Source organism: Hibiscus syriacus, unplaced genomic scaffold (assembly GCF_006381635.1).
Source record: "Hibiscus syriacus cultivar Baekdansim isolate YM2019G1 unplaced genomic scaffold, ASM638163v2 tig00110676_pilon, whole genome shotgun sequence".
Taxonomy (NCBI): Eukaryota; Viridiplantae; Streptophyta; class Magnoliopsida; order Malvales; family Malvaceae; genus Hibiscus; species Hibiscus syriacus.
In genome coordinates, this window is record NW_024062820.1 from 2,063,340 (window position 1) to 2,083,549 (window position 20,210).

Genomic DNA, 20,210 nt, shown 5'->3' on the forward strand with positions numbered 1-20,210 from the left:
AGTATAGCGAGTGAAATAGAAGAGAGAGTAAAATTAAATTACAAAATTTATAATTTACCCATTCGAATTTTATTAGACATCAAAGTTTTCGTGACGCGCTTCCTAATTATGAGATTAATTATCAACGGCTTCACTGGGACTCGAATCCGATCGAACGGTTCGCCTTTGGCGATTATATCAACAGCAAGTACGCGGCGAGTATAGGTATTAATTAAACACTAAAAGAAACGGATAGTATTTTTATAATATGAAATAAATAATATTTTATTATAACAGAAGAATAGGGTTTAATTAAAAAAAATGGGTAGGGGACAGAGCTCACCGAGTCGTGCATGCATTTTAATTTTCGCCAAGTACCAAACCTTTTTTTCTTCTTCTTCTCTCTTTGTTTTTGTTTGCTTTGCATGCACATGAATCGCTTGCTGTCTTTCACATCGCCGATTCAACTCGTCCCTACTCGGAACTCCTCGTTTCATCTACTTCCGTTGCTCGATTCTCTTTTGTAGTCTTTTCCCCCCCCTTCAAATCCTCGTGTCTTTTGTAGTCGCTCATAGTACAACAAAAAGTCGCCGTCGTGTCTTTTTCGTTACGATATTCAACGCCACCGGCGCGGAACCTCCGGTTATATTCTTGTGAAGTTTTTTTTTTCTTATGTAAATTTATTTCTGTTCTGGTTTGACCGATTTTGAATCTGTTTCTGATTTGCTATTTGCTGACCGGAGATTTTCTCTGTTTCCGATTTGATTTCTTTTTTGGTTTGTATTAAATTGCAGGGATTAAATTTAGAGCATGGCGTTGAAGAGTTGCATGAATGATCTGTGCGGCGCTTCCACGTCGATTGAGTGGAAAAACGGCTGGGCTTTGCGATCTGGCGGTTTTGCTAATCTCTGCGATAAGTGCGGGTAATTATGATATTAAAATCACTTAACCCTTCTTTTGCAAGCTTAATAATTAGCTAAGCTCACTTTTACTAGTCAATAGCCACTCAACCTAAAAGCTTTCTTGATGAGTCTGAAGACTGGAACAATTGGAACTTTATTTTATTCATGTTTTGTTGTTTGTGAGTGTATATTCTTTTTGAACTGATTGGAGAGGCTTGTAATAATTTTGTATGGTGAATCGGGATATAATTTCCTTAAATTGCTCCTATATAAGTTCAAGAGTAACGGAAAGTTATTAAACGATTGAATTTTTGTTCTGATATCCTTTTTTTTATTATTATGGGGTAAGAAAAGGCAGTATCTGTTCAAATATCCTCCTTTTTAACATTGCCTGAAACTTCATTATGTTTTGGATTTCATGAAGTACTTAAGCACTAGGCAAGAATTCAAGCAAGGCAGAAAATTTTCCCAACTGATATCAATTCCCGCTGAAGAACTCCAATTGTTCAAAAACAATTCATTTATGATTTATATTGGATGTAGGTCTGCATATGAGCAATCAGTATTCTGTGACATATTCCACTCGAACGAGTCAGGGTGGAGGGAGTGTACTTCATGTGGCAAGGTGTGTGATCCCAAGTATTTAGCTTCTTGAGTTGTCCCTTTCAATACTCTCTTCGGTTCCATCCAGTCGTAATAGTATTGTGCTTAATCTTGATGCTTTTGGAAATGGCAGAATCTCCACTGTGGATGTATTGCTTCCAGGTGTTTGTTTGAGCTTCTTGAGAGCAGGGGCATCATCTGTACAAGCTGCGCTAAAAGATCAGGATTGAACCCTGTAAGATCAACATATCTAACCTTTTACTTAAAAAAGATTTTAAAATTATGACTTCTGCATATTTTAGTCTCATGCCGAGTAAACAATAAAGTTGATGAGTAGGGTCTATGATAACTAGACACATATCTTTTGATCCGGGTATAAGTTTACCTCTAATCCAATCTCATTTTGCCCTGTCTTAAATTGATTTAGTTGTTATCCCAACCCTGTGATGCAACCTCTTTTTCAGTTTAGAACATTTTTAGAAATTTTTTTCTCTTTCCTTTATTTTTATTATTTAAATAAAGTGGCTACATATATATTGCAATTTTTTATTTAGTTTTCTTATTAAACCTTAAAAGGAAAGACATTCTCACTGGATAACCTTGGAATTTAATGATTCTAAATCTAACCTTGCCCTGCATGTACAATGGCATCGGATTTGTGTACGTGAGGATACCTGGGGATAGTCATTTATGGAATGAATGATATGAGAGGAAAAATGAATGTTAGCTGTTAAGATATTGTCCTTTCAGGGTAATATCTTTGTTATATTAGTTGTATAATTTAGTTTGTTTCTGTTGTTCATACCATTGGTAATTTCTTGCGGCATACTTATACAACCAATTAGGTGGCTTAGGATTTCCTACTAACCGATGTTTAAATATTTACATGTAAAAGCTAAGATATTTATGATGCTTTTAAAACATATTCATGCAGACAACTGAAGATGTAAAGCCTAATGGATCTGGTATAGTGAAGGGTGATGCTGGTCAATTTCACTCGATAACAGCAGACAATCAATTAAGTGGCGTTGGCAATGAAAACCTAAAGCTTATACAGTTGAAGAACAATGCAGAAAGCACTGGGCTGGGACTATTGCTTCAGCTTCACAATAATGACTCAAGTAAGTCCTTGGGGCAAATGAAACAGGAGGAAGTTTTTCCTCCTGCAATCGACATTGGAAGCACATTCTTGTCAAATACTAATCAAACATCGAATGGATCAGTTCAAGCTGTGAAACCTACCATTTCTAAAGCTCATATTTCTGAGACATCGCCACAAAAAAACTTAAGTATTTCGTTGGGTGGTTCATTAGGGAACCAAAATGTCTTTCTTGGTTCAGTTGTAGATGAAAAAGGTAAGATGTCCTCAGTCTTGCAGCAGGCATCAAAATCTCTCCATCTTCTACCCAAGCCTCCAAAGCCAGTGCTTGCAACAGGTTTGGAAGTGAATGCAAGCATGGTTCCCCAGATACGCGTTGCTCGGCCTCCAGGAGAGGGACGTGGACGAAATCAGTTGCTTCCTCGTTATTGGCCGAGGATTACGGATCAAGAATTACAGCAAATTTCTGGAGAGTATCCACCACTGTTCAATCATTGGTTTAATTGTTTTTACATTCACACCGCGCATTAACTGCTACACTGAATTATTCTTCTATCTAATAACTAGTACAGTGAAATCCTTAACCGGTGTAATTTTCCAGTCCAAATTCCACCGTTGTTCCTCTGTTTGAAAAGGTTCTGAGTGCGAGTGATGCTGGGCGGATTGGACGGTTGGTTCTGCCAAAAGCATGTGCTGAAGTTAGTTCCTATTCATCATCCTACCCTTGCAACTGATATTTATTTTACTCTCTGTTGAGAAGCTTTGTTGCATATCAGTCAAAAAGAGTATGAATTGCAGGCTTATTTTCCTCCCATATCTCAACCAGAGGGCCTTCCTCTAAGAATTCAAGATGTAAAGGGAAAAGAATGGGTGTTTCAGTTCAGATTCTGGCCTAATAACAACAGCAGGATGTATGTTTTGGAGGGCGTGACTCCTTGCATGCAGTCTATGCAGTTGCAGGCTGGAGATACTGGTACTATCGTGAAACTGATAAAGGAGCAATTCATTATTTTGTTTTTAGCTCCCATTGACTAACACTGCATATGGCTCTCTGAACAGTAATATTTAGCCGCATGGATCCAGAAGGGAAGCTGGTTATGGGGTTTCGTAAAGCAACAAACAATGCGACAGGGCAGGTAAAGTGGCAATCAGTTTCCATGTTAGCAAACTTGATCATTTATTGATATGATCAAATAAACAGGAAACTCTACCATCTGCCATTCCTAATGGCACTCTTTCACGTGAAAGTTTCTTTTCGGGTGTTTTTGAGAATCTGCCTATAATTAGTGGTTACTCTGGCCTTCTTCAGTCACTAAAGGGAAGCACTGATCCACACTTAAGCGCACTGTCCAAACATTTGAGTTCAACCGGTGGTGATTTTAGCTGGAATAAATCTGGGAAGCATGAGGACATGATAAAGGAGGGATTATTACTACCGTCGATGTTAACTCCAGAGAGAAAAAGAACTCGGAATATCGGGTCCAAAAGCAAGAGGTTGTTGATTGACAGTCAGGATGCTTTGGAGCTGAAACTTACTTGGGAAGAGGCACAGGATTTGCTCCGCCCACCACCAAGTATCAAGCCAAGTGTTGTCACGATCGAGGATCACGATTTTGAAGAATATGATGTGAGTACATTTCCTGTAATATTTGAATATAACAATGCTTGTATTTGGTTGTTCTGGTGCACTTGACTCATCCTATCAATTTAACTGAGTCTCTGATGATTGTTTGCCAATGTATTTGACCAGTTATTTTTTTTTTTGTATTAATAGATAAAAGGAAAGCTAGGATCCGTTATGCTCTCTAAGTAAAGACATATTTATAGACACAACATTTATCGTGAAAGAATATTTTATCCAAATAGTAAAACTCATCTCAATTTTCAGTAAAGCATTGTGATTATACTGTAATTGTTTATGCATTTTTTTCGCACAGGAACCTCCAGTTTTTGGGAAGAAGAGCATCTTTGCTGTCCGTTCAACCGGGTGAGCATATGCATTATTTTAAAACCCTAGTCTGATGGTTAACGTGATAAGAACCTAATGGCACAACCCTTGTGCAGGAGGAACAATCGGTAATTAAATTACTTTTGCTACGAGGAACTCCGAACTTATAATTGGTGCTTTCCTCTGCATTTCTATTTTTTTTCACATCTCTGTAGCTCCTTTAGAAAATTTAGTAATACCAATAAACATCAGTGATGTTAACATTGAAGTTAACACCTGTGTCGAATCTGTTGATAGGACATCTTTCCTTGTTCTCTCTAAATTAGTTGACCCTATTCCCATACATAATGGGGTGAGGGGAGGTAAGATAGTAGGCTGTCCCCAACGCCAGGTTGAGAGCAGCTTCGGTAGAAGACCTCCGGCAGTCAAAATTATGAATTGCCCACCATGAGACTCGATCCTACGACCACAAGGTTAAGAGCTTTGCGCTCTACCAACTGAGCTGGACGGACAATTCAAAATTTATACTAATGGATTGACATGTAATTTATGTCAAATTAGAATCTGAAAATAATTTGTACAAATTTCAAGAATCTTGATTTCACACGCATAATGATCTGTCACAAGTTATACTAAAGGCTCATATGTCAGTTCCACTCGACATTTTGGAAAGATCAGCGCTATTTCATTCAATTGAGAAACTTGTTGTCTCTGTTATTGTGCTTGAAAGGATCTACCTGTTTCTCAAGTTTATGGTAGGGTAAATCTTTATTATCTTGAACAGCTAATCTTGATCTTCAGGGGACAAGAGCAATGGGCTCAGTGTGATAGTTGTTCTAAATGGAGAAGGTTGCCCGTCGATGTTCTTCTCCCACCCAAATGGACATGTGCCGACAATAACTGGGACCAAAGCAGGTCAAAAATTTCTGAATCATATTTCTTGTGCTTTCCTATTTGTATCCTGTAATGAGTTCCAAAGGAGATCTTCTCATTTCCTCTGCATTTTGTTTTCAGGTCATCATGTTCTGCACCAGATGAACTCTCCCCAAGGGAGCTAGAAAATCTTCTTAGATTGAACAGAGGTACATTTTGAGTATATATTCCTCTTCTAAAGAGCAAAGGAACTTATTAAATATTAAACAAGGGAAACCAACATCATAATTAGGGCTTTTCATGGATGGTTAACTGTACCGTTTAGCCTAAACGGTTAGTTAATCGTTATAACGGTTATGATATTTTTCTAATCGTAACGTAACCAGTAAGAAACGGTTAATCGTTATTAACGCTTCGGTTACAGGTTAACCTACTGTTAATCTATTACAATTATTTGTCAATTTTTTTTCATAATTCATACTATAAAATTGTGTAGCACTTAACCCATACTTACACCAATATAAGTGAATAAAATAAAAAAGTATACCACTTAAACACATACTTCACTAGTGTAAGTATGTATATCTGCCAATATATTGGTACCTAACAATAAACATATAATTATATTGGTGTAAGTATGTTTTTTGTATTTTCAAAGAAATAAAAAATAATAATAATAAGTTATTTGTATACAAAATTTATTAAAAAAATATATAAATTAAAAATAATAGAAAATTATATTAAGTTATTTGTGTAAAAATATAATAAATTAGAAATTTAATTATAAATTTAATTTATTAACTGTAACTATAACCTTAACCGTTACCCATTATTTTTAGCGGTTCGGTCAACTGTTTAGTATTAACGATTCGTTTAATTAACCTGTTAAATGTAACGGTTATACCGATTAACGGTTATGGTATTTTTTTGAACACCCCTAATCATAATCCCACAAAATTATTTTTCACTATTAAGAGTTGCTACATGCTTATGTGACTATATGCAATGATAGTTTGCTATTTGGGGTTGTTGCCTATTCGTTGACTAAATTGGTCTTGCCCAAAATATTCCTATACATGTTTGTTCCGCATTCGAATTGTTACTGGCTATATGTTATCAATGTTTTCTTTTTCTTGATTTGATTGCATATCTTAGTCGGCTTCATTGAGTTCCAGACACTACCCACTAATGATACCTATTAAGCAATATTTTATGCATAGATTTCAAGAGAAGGAGAATAGCGGCATTCCAGAGACAAACCCCAGAGCCTGAATCATCATCTGGTTTGGATGCTTTGGCCAATGCTGCAATCCTTGGAGACAATGTAGATAATTCAGTCACAACGTCCGTGGCTACCACAACTAAGCACCCGAGGCATCGTCCCGGTTGCTCTTGCATTGTATGCATCCAGCCACCGAGTGGGAAGGGAAAACACAAGCCAACATGCACATGTGTTGTGTGCATGACGGTTAAACGTCGTTTTAAAACCCTCACGATGCGCAAGAAGAAGCGTCAGTCGGAGCGTGAAGCGGAGATGATTGCTCAGAGGAATCAGCAAGCATGGGGTCCCAGCGAAGAAGCGGAAGTGGACAGCAGCTCCAAATATGTATTGTCGTCACGCCTCGATCCATCCGAGAACGAAGCAAGATCGGTTAACGAGTTAGAACCCAAGAGTCAGAGCACCAGCAAGTCGGTTGAAGCTAGCAAGGGACAGATAGATTTGAACTGTGATCCTGACCGTGAGGACGATTTGCAATTAGGTCCGGATGGCCCGAGCATGACGAGTCTTGTTCAAGTGGCAACCCTTCCATTGGAGGCATATCTGAAGGAGAATGGCCTCACAAGATTGGTGTACGAGCAGCAAGGAAACTCGGCACCGTCAAACGCTCCGCCGCAGAGCACGAGCGGGACTGGGGAGGGTGAAGCACATGATAATGGCGGATTCCCATCGGCCAACGAAGAGCCTGAGAGTAAGGAAGAAGGAAATGGCGAAACTGGGTCCAACGGAGTCGATGAAAAAGACAAGGATCCTCAATGAGACATTTCCTGTTTCTGTTTGTTTTGCTTGAAATTCTTTTTAACTCCCTTTGGTTTGGTCTTCTTTTTCGAGTATAAAATCCATAAGTTGCCTGACATTCGGGGCTTCAATCCCCAAATATTTATGTATTAAAACAAAAATGCCATAAATACATTATAGGCAGAAGGATCACCAAATATTTTATACTTTTGCTCTATTCGAAGTTTTAAGCTTTTTTCTTTCTTTCAAATAGATTATTTTTTATTTTTTGATGAAAGGTATGATTCCATTAAGTGAAAGATTATACACCGGAAAATATATAAGCCTTGTTAAAAATCTCCCTTAGACGGAGGAAAATAATACCTATACTAATATCGGAGAAACAAAATACATCCCCAACCTAATAGGAGGTAAAGAATACCTATACTAATATCGGAGAAACATCGATAACAACACATGATTAATTATGGGATAAATCCTCATGCAATGCCGTAAATATCTAGCTTGGAGGGTCTGCATAATAAAGTAGTTTCCAAACTCTCCTCCCCTGCACTCTTAGTGTATCAGCCACGTTATTACCTTCGTGCCGAATATATTGATACTCTAATCTCGATTTCTAAGCTCATCCAAGTGTCATTTAAGAAAGTGATTCCCCCTTGAAATTATCCTTTTACACAATAATAGCTTCCAAACTGTCCACCTCAGTCATCACATCTCGACAACTGTTCTCTCAAGCATAGAAAAGAGCGTAGAAAGTGCCCCAAAACTCGACATCCAGTACCGAGCAAATACCAAGAAATTAATAAAACCCGAAACACCAATCACCTACTTCATTCCTGGCGACCCCTCACACTTGGCGAAACCAATCGATGGACAGCAAGAACCATCTGAATGTACCTTGACCCACTGCTGATCTGCAGGAGTCCAACTCTCGACAACCGTGCACCTGTTCCCCCCCCCCCCTCGTTTGTCAAATAATTTATTAATGTTTTATTTCGTTCGTGTTTTGAAATTAAAATGTTCTTAAAAAATTATCTTCCAATAAATATATAGCATGTGATCTAATTTTTATTTTTTTAGTTTAAAAGAAAATCTCTTAAAATCTTTTTATTGAAGAAAAATCATAGAGCTTTAAATCTATCCTTTCGTTGTTGGACCTTGTCTTTTTGTCATTCATTCTATTATCATCACACAAAGTCTTCAGTCGTCGTTCGCCCAGCCTCCATTTCGATATCAAGAAGGCTAAGACGGTGGGAGAACCGCATATTTTATCTTCTATATGTTGCCTTTAACAAAAAAAGGATGAATATATTACAAGCAATCAGTATCCTTCCATACTAAACGATGATCTTTCTACTGTGGCGGAGACCCAGTTTTATTAGAGTAGCGTTCATATTAAAATTCGAATATTCTTCGATTAGTTATTTATTTGACTAATAACGTCTATTCAGAAATTTGAGTTTTCTTCAATTAGTTACTTATTTTATTTACGATGCACATCTTAAAATTTTATTTGTACTCACATTATTTAAAATTTTTATGTTGTTAATATATATATACATACTCTCAAAAATATTTATGAATCAATCACCGTAAAAACATGTAATGAATAGAAAAATACAAGCTCTTAGTCAACGCTGCATCTCACTTTCGAGAAAATGTCGGCATAAGAATTATCTTCACGGAAAATATACTGAAAATTTATCTCCCAACCACGAAAGTTCGATTAATTATTAATCGAGATTTGATCGAACATCTTAATCATCATGTATTTGTATATACGCCACACCTTCAATCAATAAAATCAAGATATTATTCTCGGGGTCTTTAATCTATAATTATGATGCTTACATGAACCTCAAAGATAAAATAAAGCAAGAACCTACACCCCAAGTTAATCCCTACACAATATATAATAAACCTTAATCGTCTATGTGGACGTATAAATGAAAATTTACTCATTTTAATGATACTAAATAAACGTTAAATTTATGAGGTGCCGGAATCACTCCACACTTGTGTAATGATTTATGAGGTTGACAAGTCAGCATCTATGCCATCCTAATTTTCATTTTCATAGAATCACATTAATAATCTAACCATATAGAATGCTTTGAAAGGTACAAACCGAACGGCCAGTTATAAAAGAATTGTTGTTATTTTTGAGATTTTGAGTTCGAACACTAAAAATACCGAATGTAGATGTTTAGTGTTATATGGTCGAGAGTTTTAATAAAAAAATTGATTTGAAAGAAAAGTGAAAATTATATGAATAATATTATATAGGAGATGTGGCACCAGCCCACACCATTTGTCCAAATATCTTAGGTGAACATATAAGGTTTTGAAAGGAGTGAATCTCATACTTCATTTAATAAATGAAAAAAAAAACGAACTTAAACATATTTATTAAATCTCATATTTGCACTATTATTGCATAAATGGATTAAATTAAAAAATTATTAGTACACGAATTAATGTACCTCAGTAGTTAAAGGATGATTGTGAGGTCTCAAATTTGAATACGTTGAATGTCAGGAGTGTTTAAGCGTTTATCGTTGAATGGGTTGAGTTTTTTTGAGTATATACTACCTTATAATCATTCAGATTAACAAAAAAAAACATTTTTATTAACCTAAATGAATACCAGATAATATTTATTTAAAAACTCGATCATTTAAACAAAAATGCTTATAAACCCCCTGCTTAAACGGTGATCAAATCCACTAAAATCACTTATTTTGTGCTTAAATTAAACTTAGTGTTTAATAATAGGATAAAGTACACATATGGTCCTCTGATTATTGGGTATTACTTTATTAAGTGTATCGACTATCAAAACTTACAAAATGGTCATCTGACTATTGAACATTATTATTTTTAAGTCCTTCGACTATTAAAAGTTACAAAATGGTCATGCGACTATTCATTATGTTCCAAACTCATCATTTTCCGTTAAAAAATTAACAGTTGTCTAAGTAGGACGTTAATATGATTACTGAGATATAATAGTCATTTGAGATTCTGGATTAGACTTTATCATATCACAGTCATCATGTTAATGTTTAGCTCATAATATTGTCAATTTTTATAATGAAATATGACGAATTTGGAACATAATGAATAATTGGATGATCATTCTTAACTTTTAATAGTCGAATGACTCAACAAAGTAACACTCTATAGTCGAAGGATTATTTTATAACTTTTCGTAATCGAGAGACTTAATAAAGCGAGATCCTATAGTCGAGAGACAATTGATGTACTTTACCCTTGATAATAATAATTTTCATTATAATTAGTTCGTGTAAAATTTTATATAATATACTTAAAAGAAAAGAGGACGAAGCGTATTTAAGCAATATTTGTAAAAATATAATCGCATAAAGCGACTTAGTACACAAATAAAAACTCTACTACTGGGATTAATCCTACGAGTGATATCCCATTTTTATTCTATAGTTATCATTATCCTCCGTTCCATTTGCCGACCAACTTCCATGTCCGGACCTTCACTTGACGCTGCAAGTACAACAACATAAAACAAAACATTCATCGATCAATGTAATAACTATAAACAATATTGAATCAGACCATTAGCAAGTGTAACTTATAATATGCCATAGAGCTTCAAAGTTTGAAATCTCATACTTTAAAAAGATTTGTTAGTCCAGAAAATTATTTTTCTTATTTTATGCATACGTGAAGAAAATAAAGTGAAGAAAACTTAATTTCACGGGTTTAGAATTTTTTTTTATTTTGTAAAAAACAATCGTAATACTATAAATTTTGGTGTTTTATAATTTCTTTTTATTATGAAATATTTTAGGAGTCTTATTAAAAAAAAAAAAATGAGACTTCCACATTTTTGAGACGGATGTGATAACAACCTTTTGCAGTCGGTGCTGGGGCTGATATGGTAGGGGATGCTGACACCGCACTTGCCTGGGAGTTCACTTGCAAAGCTGTAGTTGATGCCATTCACGCTGGCGGCCGCACTTTTGAGGCAGTTGCAGGCTGATTGGCGGTCGGGTGTTGTTTGGGCGGCGGCGTTGAGATATTTGACGCCACCGCAGCACGCCGGTGGAACTTCGCCGCCATTGGTCAAGTAAGGTATGCAGGGTGCTAGGGAGCTCGAGACTTGACCGCAGGATATGGCCCCTTGAGCCAGTGGTGCACCCACGACCAAGCACAACGCCAACACACATGCAAGCTTAAGGGACGTAGAGCTAGCCATATCGATCGATTAATTACAAGACAAAACAAACGAGTTCACAGAACTTGTAAGAAAAGTGTTTTTGAGTAGTGCTGATCGCTGATTGTTGTGTGGTTTGAGCTTGAGGGTTCAATGGGTTTTTATAGCCGAAAAGAGAAAATTGGTAAACCAAATGTAGTAGTTATGGGCTACCGTCACCTACTTCCTCCTTTATTGCTGTCGATTAAAATCATGCCTCTACAGCCAGGACTGAAATATAGGGTAAATTACATGTTTATTATCTAAAGTATCAGTTTTAGTCCATTTAGCTACTTAAATTATTAATTTTTTTTTTCAAAATCATAGTTTCTAATTCATTTTAGCACATGTTAAAAACTTAACTTTAAGTTACGAACGAAACTAAAAGTTTAGGTTGAATCACAACTTAACTTTTTATAAGGAACTTATTGAGTGATTTCGGTTGTTAAAATGACCGTTGTTCTCTTTTGAGGTAATAGATTCGAACAGCGACGATCGCAAGACATGTGTGTTGTTAAAGATTAAAAAAGATTATGAATAAACATTATTTTATCCTCGTACTGACGTAACATAAATATATTTAGCATACGTGTCGTACTAAACAAACTCCACAATCTTTTACTCGAACAACATATTCAACAGAATTGGTTTTATAGTATATTTAGGTAGTAAATTGGGGACATGAAGAACCCATGAATACTATTGGAGTTCAGATTATTTGATCTCTCAATAAAGGGTTTCTCTTGTCTTAAAACTCTTTCATAGAGATGAAGAAAATATAAATTAACATATTTCTGGAAGCATACTATCTTATTATATAATTCATTATTAAATTAATTTTTAAATATATGTAATTCTACTCGTTGTCAAATAATAAATAAGACTAATAATTTTTACATTTTCTTTTCATGACACTTTAATATCTGTGACACATTTAAAATAATTTGTCATTTAATTTTGTATCATACCATTATACATTAAACATATGTACTCACAATTTCAGATTTTAATCTAATAATTTCTCATTAATTTGGACAACATATGTTTCATGATAAATATACAATCTTATGAGCTCAAAATTTTTCTTTCGTATAATAGGTATTCTATAACAATCTCGTTCAACAATCATATTCATATAGGAATCAAACCAATCTTTGTCATATTAATCATGCCTAGACCCATCAATAGACACATATAAAAGCATATCTATTTCTAATCGATCCTCTTTAAACCTTAACGACATCAAACTTTACCAAAATGAGAGTGAATATAAATCAAGGAAACTTTATCTCTGCATAAAATAATCTAAATAACCTTAAACCGAGTAACCAAAATTTTATCTACAACAAATAAGCATTTTTAAATTATAAATTCTCATTAAAATTGTATACGTTTAAATTATATTACACACATGATTAGTGAGCTCATGATACACTTGTGGTAGTCCTTAATAACCACATAATCATGAAATTTGTACCAATATGTTATATAAATACGTAATATTTTAAATTAAGGGAGGGAAGACTACGGTGATTTGGGCATGTCCTTAGGCGACAACCGTCGGATGCGGTCAGGAGGGTAGAGTCGATTACAGTCGACGGTGTCAGAAGGAGTGGACGACCAAGGCAGAAGTGGGAAGACTGCTTGAGATATGATTTGAAGGATTTAGCCCTTACCGAGGACATGACCTCTGATAGGAAAGTATGGAGACTTAAGACTAGGGTAGCCGAGTAGTGCGGGTCACAATCATACGGTGTAACATCTCTGTCTTCTTTTTAATGCCTTTGTAGTAATTCCCATGAGTTCTACTTTTTATACATTTTTGTCATTGGAATTTATGAAGGCTTAGAACTAGGGTAGCGGAGTAGTGTTGCCTTAGTTTAGGTTTTAACCCATTTGACTTTAGTCCTTCTCGTAGCTTGCTATCGTTGACTTCTGTGTATCATTCTCTTCAGGTTTCCTCTTTTTAAATTTAGCAGGGTCTTACGTTTCTGTCTATATGCAGAGAATTTTTACACAAGGATTTATTTGCAGGGATTATTTCTTATTACAGACGCGCATATGAAGACTGTTCAACTATGTATTTACTTATTTATTTATACATGCATTGCATTTTATCTTTATTTTTAATTTTCTGATTGCCGGAGGTCTTCCACGGAAGCTGCTCTCAACCATGCTTTTGGGACCAACCTACTACACTACCTCCCCCTTATCCCATTACATATGGGAATAGGGTTTTGTTGAACTTAATGTATACATAGACTTTGAGGTGTTTCTATTGTTCATAGAATAAATAACCGTAAATTTATTATCAAAAAAATAATTTGAGTGTTCTTTCTATTCAATATATAATTAGCATTCTATGTGATAATCTTTTACATCCATATTCCAATTAAAAATCGAAGTATGTATACCCGATAATCTTTAATTTATCATACCTCTGATAAGCAAGCATATATTATTTTAATTTTAAGAAAGTTGTGCCAAATCACCCCTCATTTAATTACAACAACGTTCATTATTATAAACTCTCGTATGATATAAGTGATTTTAATGGTTAAAAATTATTATTATTTTTAGAGATTTTAAATTTTAACATCACTTATGTAAGAATATATACATTTTAATGTATCAAATGATTAAAACTTTTTGAATAGATAATATATTATATTTCCCCAAATTAATAAAAAAATCATAAACTCCCTAGAAATTTGCTAAGAATTGATATTATTTTTAATTAATTAGATTTATTTATGAAGTATATTTTTAAAAAAACTAATTATCTTATTTTTATTAATCTATAATATATTTTATCTATTTTTATTATAAAATAATAAAAACATGGACAGTACATAATTATTATGGTTAAGATTATATTTGTTACACGAAATCATATATAAATATACGATTTGATAGATATGATTATAGTTAAAATTACTTTCGATAGTTAACCCTTCTAAAATAAAATATACATTCCCGTCATTTACTCTAAAATTAATAAATTTTAATAAAGTAAATGGATTTTTATTTCTAATTAAAGTATACCTTTTTAAATAATATGATATGATTATAAGATAATATATGTTTAATTTTTTTAATCAATTGATGACGTGCATATATCTTGTAGATATAATTACTCGAATCTAAAACTTCTAGAAAAAACATCATCATCTTTTACCATTAATGTCACTTCATCGATTCAGTTATAATTTTTATTTAAATGAAAAAACTTAACAAAATGGAAAATTACACTGCTAGCTACCGCCAAATCTAATGCTCAAATTCCTTAAACTTTGTATTTCGATTTTTTCATTCAAACGATACAATATGCTTGGAAGAAAGAAGATGAAGCGTATATTATAACAGAAACAAATATATTTATTGATGAAATAAATGGTCACCATAAGTGAATCATCTCTTTTGGTTTAGCCGGATAATCGTGGTCGGTGATTGTATAATCGTTAATCGGTGTCTAGGAAATCGATATCATATGGGAAACTTCACGACACATGCCACTTGTACATACTTAACCCTCCTACAAGGAAGTCACCATCACACAATGACACCCTCTCCCACTAGAAACATCCATGGAAATTGAAAATCCCTATCTAAATCTAATTGCTCCTATGGAGAATGTACACCAAATTTATTTCAAAAGATAAGATCAAAACCAGGAAACAAAACATCTCTATTTACAAATTACGAGTCATATCCTCTCTACCATTCAACTTGAGAAATGGTGGACCATTTATTCAGGAAAAGTTCATTTTGTATTGTTATCTGGTGTGGATCACCCTTAAACATTCGAACCGAACCAGCATCCATTAATGGATACAACAATGGCTCTCCATCAGTGATCTCTCAATGATTCCAAGGTAATCTTTATTAGAGTATTCTAATATAGACATGAGCATCAGAAGATTTCCTTGTAATCGATACATTCCTCTAGCGTGTAACCCTTAACCACAAGTCTATCCTTATATAAGTTTTGAACTTTCTTTTCGTATTTCCCTTAATCTTGTAAATCCGCTTACACACTATGGGTTTAGTCCTTTCTGGTAAGTCTACAAGCTCCTAGACTGAATTGGATTTCACGAACTCTATTTTAGCATACAAATCACATGTTCCATAGCGTCTTCCTATTTTGGGTAAATCATCCCTTCATGTGCAACAACTTCAGTCGGGTGAACCTGAACATCATACATGAAGAAATCAGGTTTCCTAAGATCTCTCTTATATTTATCGTTTGTAGGTCTTTCACTTGAAATGGGATCTAAGATAGAAACTTGTAAAGTTATTTCTGTAACACCATACACTCGAGTGTATGGGTTTAAAGTGCTACATTAGATTGAGAAGACAACCATTAAAGTTCAAAACCTTTTTCATTTTCATTTAAAACACAATTTTTTTTAAAAGACATCTATAACCGTTATAACATATTTTTACAACTGGAGCTCCATGACACGTAAATTAAATCAAAATGATATAATCTCAGAGTTTACAAACTCGATACTTGAGTAAGGGTCCCATGAATACACATACTCACTAAAAGTAACAGTTCAGTATTCTGAAAAGAAATACTGGAAGTCCTACAGTGATGGTGCACCTCGAATGACTCAAGCTACTAACATGTGAATGAAAACATCCAAACGTTGAGCTTACAAAGCTCGGTAGTATAATCGTTAATCTAGAACAAAATTATGAATCTCATAAACATAAACATGCTAGTGGATATAGTAATAAGCAATAAGTTCATGCATACTGGTAATTAAGAGCTATCTACTTATGATTCAACTGATATATCAATGTAAAAATAGTCTCATGTTTCCTTAGTGCGTAACTAAGGGCCTAGCCATGGACATATATTGGGTCTCAAACCTTAAGATCATGCAAGTCATGCATCATCATATGTAATGCATAAACATCACACAAACATGATGATAGCATATGATGTCACTATAACCGAAAAATACTAATCATACAATAATAAGTAAGCATCATAGTGTAATATGGGGTCAGCTCAATATCATGGAACTCATACCCTCTAGCTTACGAAAGGGTACTCTAGGTAGGATTTGGATCATACAACATCAACATCTTACATCCAAATAACACACATCGCCAAACATCTAGGGTGTGATATGTGTCACGAAGCATCAACATCTTACACTTGATTAGTTTACTCCTCTACAATGATGTTTATGGGTCATGAAGAATCATAACGACATTTAACTAACATTTTATGTTCCATAGCATTGGTTTCGATATATTTAGATATTTCTCATACAAACAAACAAGACTATTGTTATATACAAGTAAACTCAAGTGTTCTCATTGTTCTCCGAGTATCAAACAAAGAACATCTTACCTCGAAATGATCTTATGCTTATCATTCGTATATTATTCGAGCATCATTATTCAATCACTTTGTAACCTAAACTCTTACTAGTTTAGGTTATTTCATTTACTTAATATCACAAGGGCAATTTAGTAATTTTAGCCCTTTAAGGGCATTTTAGTAATTTATGATGTTAAGTTAATGATGTTAAGTCATTTAACATCATCACCTACCTACGTGGTATATCATTTGCTAGCTCGATACTTGGCTCAGGGTTTATATTCGTTAGCAACTCTTTAGTCACCCTTATCACACTTTCTCTCAATTCACCCTTGAATTGGAGGAACGACTTGCACGCCATCAATTTATCGATATTCACATGGTACACAATTCTTTTAGTACATTATTCACATGACATGTTCTCTAGCTTGTATGCATTATGTAATATCCCAAATAATTTTTTTTGGATAATCAATATTTTATTACCCAAAAATAGCAGCAAGCTACTAACAATACAGTTCAATCAAAAAACAAGAACTGGGATCAATTTACAGCAAAATTAGATTATACCCCAGTGGTTACAAAGAGCTGAATTTATACTATCTAATCTATTAATATTCCTATTACTTAGAATAGATCTAACTATCTCCTTAATAGTATTAATAATTCTCTCTTCGGTTCTGCAAGTTCCTTTGAATATCCTGCGATTCCTTTCCTCCCAAATGGTGTAATTAAAAGCGCACCATGATAGCTTCAGAATGCAAGTGATCAATGAATTACCTTTCCATGTAGATGTCGCCCAATCCAGCAGGTTTGGCCAAGTCGATAGTTGCCTACTCAAACCAGAAAGTTGAATGATTGATCTCCAAATGGAAGTTGTCTTCGAGCACTCAACGAAGAGATGGTTTCTAGTTTCTTTTGCTTCCGAACAGAATATGCAGAGATCGTTGGTAATAAGGCCAAAACATTGCAGTCTGTCCTTAGTGGGTAGCCGATCCAGAATAACAAACCAGGAAATTAAGCTATGCTTCGGTACATGAAAGGAAAACCAGATTAATTTATGCCATGAATATCCCAAAATTTGGTTAGTGACTAAAATGTAGGTTTTGAAAGTTTAATGGCTAAAATATAAACTTTGTAAAAGTTTAGGGGCTAAAAATATAATTTTGAAAAGTTTTATATTTTAGCACGTCTCACCTCAAAATGATCTTATGCTTATAATTTGTATATTATTCGAGCATCATTATTCAATCACTTTGTAACCTAAACTCTTACTAGTTTAGGTTATTTCATTTACTTAATATCACAAGGGCAATTTAGTAATTTTAGCCCTTTAAGGGCATTTTAGTAATTTATGATGTTAAGTTAATGATGTTAAGTCATTTAACATCATCACCTACCTACGTGGTATATCATTTACTAGATCGATACTTGGCTCAGTGTTTATATTCGTTAGCAACTCTTTAAACACCCTTATCACACTTTCTCTCAATTCACCCTTGAATTGGAGCAACGACTTGCACGCCATCAATTTATCGATATTCACATGGTACACAATTCTTTTATTACATTATTCACATGACATGTTCTCTAGCTTGTATGCATTATGTAATATCCCAAATTTTGGTTAGTGACTAAAATATAGGTTTTGAAAGTTTAGTGGCTAAAATATAAACTTTGTAATAGTTAGGGGCTAAAAATATAATTTTGAAAAGTTTTATATTTTAGCACGTAGATGAACAGATTGGCTTAAAACATGAATTTTTGTTAAAATCAGATTTTCGGTACGAGATTTGTATTAGAAGCTATAAAGCGATAAAGTTCTATTTAGAAATCAGATAACCGGATCAAATCAATTTCAAGAAAATTTGAAGGATGCTAGATATGTGTCGGAAATATTATTTCCATAATTTAGATTAGTAAAATTTAGCATCAATCAGCGGAATTAAAGTTAATTTGATAGACTTGGTCGAACAATGTAAATTTAGTGACTAAAATGTAATTTTTGAAAATTACATGGCCAAAGTAGAAAGTCAAAGTCAAATTGGTTCATCCTTGAGTAAGGAATATTTTAATGGAAGATATTGAAATGTCAATTGGTAAATATCAAGTTTCATTAATGGTATTTTGGGGATTTTTCATTATTTGAATTTTAAAAAAATCAATTTAATTGGTTTAAATGCCATGTGTTTCATGAAAATTGCTAGAAAAAATCAAGAATTCTTCTTCTCCATCAGCTTGATGCCATGGACCCCTCCAAGGTGAAAAAAAATTATTTTCCATTTTTGAGCTATTTTAGAAGGATTTTGGACTAAGTTGTGAAATAGGAAAAATGTTCTACATTCAATTCTCTATCTTTTGGTATAAGAAATTCTTGTTAAACATGCTTGGATGTTGAGATTTGATAACTAGGATTTATGAAGAGTTTATGGATTTTATGGATTTAATGAAAGATTTTTTATGTTAGTGGTGTTGGGGATTAATTCTAAAGCTTGTGTAATGACCAAAATGATGTGTAGGTGCTTATATATCACTTGGCCATGGCTAGGGTTTTAAGAGATGATTGGATTTGGATTAAATTTGATGTTGTGATTATTAGAATAACATGAATTTGTTGTAGGGATGATGAATTCATGCTTGAAATTGAATGGAAATCAAGCCCTATGTACTTGGATAGGTTCGGCCACATGAAGAATATTAAGGGGGAAATTCCAATGGTCTAGAATTGATATTAGAAGTGTTCTATGTGATTTGGAGATCAATTTGGAAGCTTGAAGTAGAAAAAAAGCTAATTTGCAAGTTTTGAGAATATTAGGACATTAATGAATGAATGTGCAATTTGATGTACTCAATGCTGATTTATAGTGATTACATGCTGGAATTTCAAGTTAGAAAGTGGTTTGGAACCAAATTACAAGTTTGGAAAATTTTACTGGTGGAATTTGAAAAGTCTTAAAATTTTAGGGACTTGTTTGTGAGTTTGAAAACGTGTTGGTATTAGTTTGAACAAGAAACTATAATGCTGGGAATTTTAATTAGTATGATAATTTTTTATTTTTAAATAATGAGTTGAGATCAAATTGCATGTTTATAAAGGTGGGTGGCTGAATTTGAAAAGTATAAGAAAGTTTAGGTTGAAATTAACAATTTTAGGTCGGTTCGGGTCAGATTTTTAAGGAGAGTGAGATCGGGTTGGGTTGGGTCAGGTTCGAGTGGA

At 34.0% G+C, this 20,210-nt stretch overlaps 2 protein-coding genes across 3 annotated transcripts; one reads left to right on the plus strand and one right to left on the minus strand.

Moving 5' to 3' along the window:
* Window positions 1–334: 334 nt before the first annotated feature.
* LOC120137837 (B3 domain-containing transcription repressor VAL2-like) lies at window positions 335–7,595 on the plus strand. Of its 2 annotated transcripts, XM_039153488.1 has the most exons (13): window positions 335–621; window positions 774–902; window positions 1,425–1,506; window positions 1,618–1,719; window positions 2,419–3,056; window positions 3,185–3,281; window positions 3,382–3,556; window positions 3,643–3,719; window positions 3,785–4,210; window positions 4,521–4,570; window positions 5,333–5,446; window positions 5,546–5,613; window positions 6,625–7,595. In XM_039153488.1, the coding sequence occupies exons 2-13, from the start codon at window positions 790–792 to the stop codon at window positions 7,440–7,442; spliced, it is 2,760 nt and encodes a 919-aa protein (XP_039009419.1). In that variant the 5' UTR covers window positions 335–621; window positions 774–789; the 3' UTR covers window positions 7,443–7,595. The 2 variants fall into 2 exon arrangements, with proteins under 2 accessions (XP_039009419.1, XP_039009420.1); XM_039153489.1 differs by lacking the exon at window positions 335–621 and having other exon boundaries at window positions 652–902; window positions 3,893–4,210.
* A 3,285-nt stretch (window positions 7,596–10,880) lies between these two features.
* LOC120137839 (non-specific lipid-transfer protein-like) lies at window positions 10,881–11,673 on the minus strand. Its single transcript, XM_039153491.1, has 2 exons — window positions 11,312–11,673; window positions 10,881–10,943 (listed from the first exon to the last, which is right to left on the minus strand). Exons 1-2 carry the CDS (start codon window positions 11,656–11,658, stop codon window positions 10,934–10,936), a joined length of 357 nt encoding a protein of 118 aa, XP_039009422.1. The 5' UTR covers window positions 11,659–11,673; the 3' UTR covers window positions 10,881–10,933.
* Between the last annotated feature and the right edge of the window lie 8,537 nt (window positions 11,674–20,210).

Coding starts and splice junctions, on each gene's coding strand:
- LOC120137837 (XM_039153488.1), top strand. CDS start 790: ATGGCGTTGAAGAGTTGCATGAATGATCTGTGCGGCGCTTCCACGTCG. Junction 1,507..1,617: donor AGTGTACTTCATGTGGCAAG/GTGTGTGATCCC, acceptor TGGAAATGGCAG/AATCTCCACTGTGGATGTAT. Junction 3,720..3,784: donor CAAACAATGCGACAGGGCAG/GTAAAGTGGCAA, acceptor TCAAATAAACAG/GAAACTCTACCATCTGCCAT.
- LOC120137839 (XM_039153491.1), bottom strand. CDS start 11,658: ATGGCTAGCTCTACGTCCCTTAAGCTTGCATGTGTGTTGGCGTTGTGC.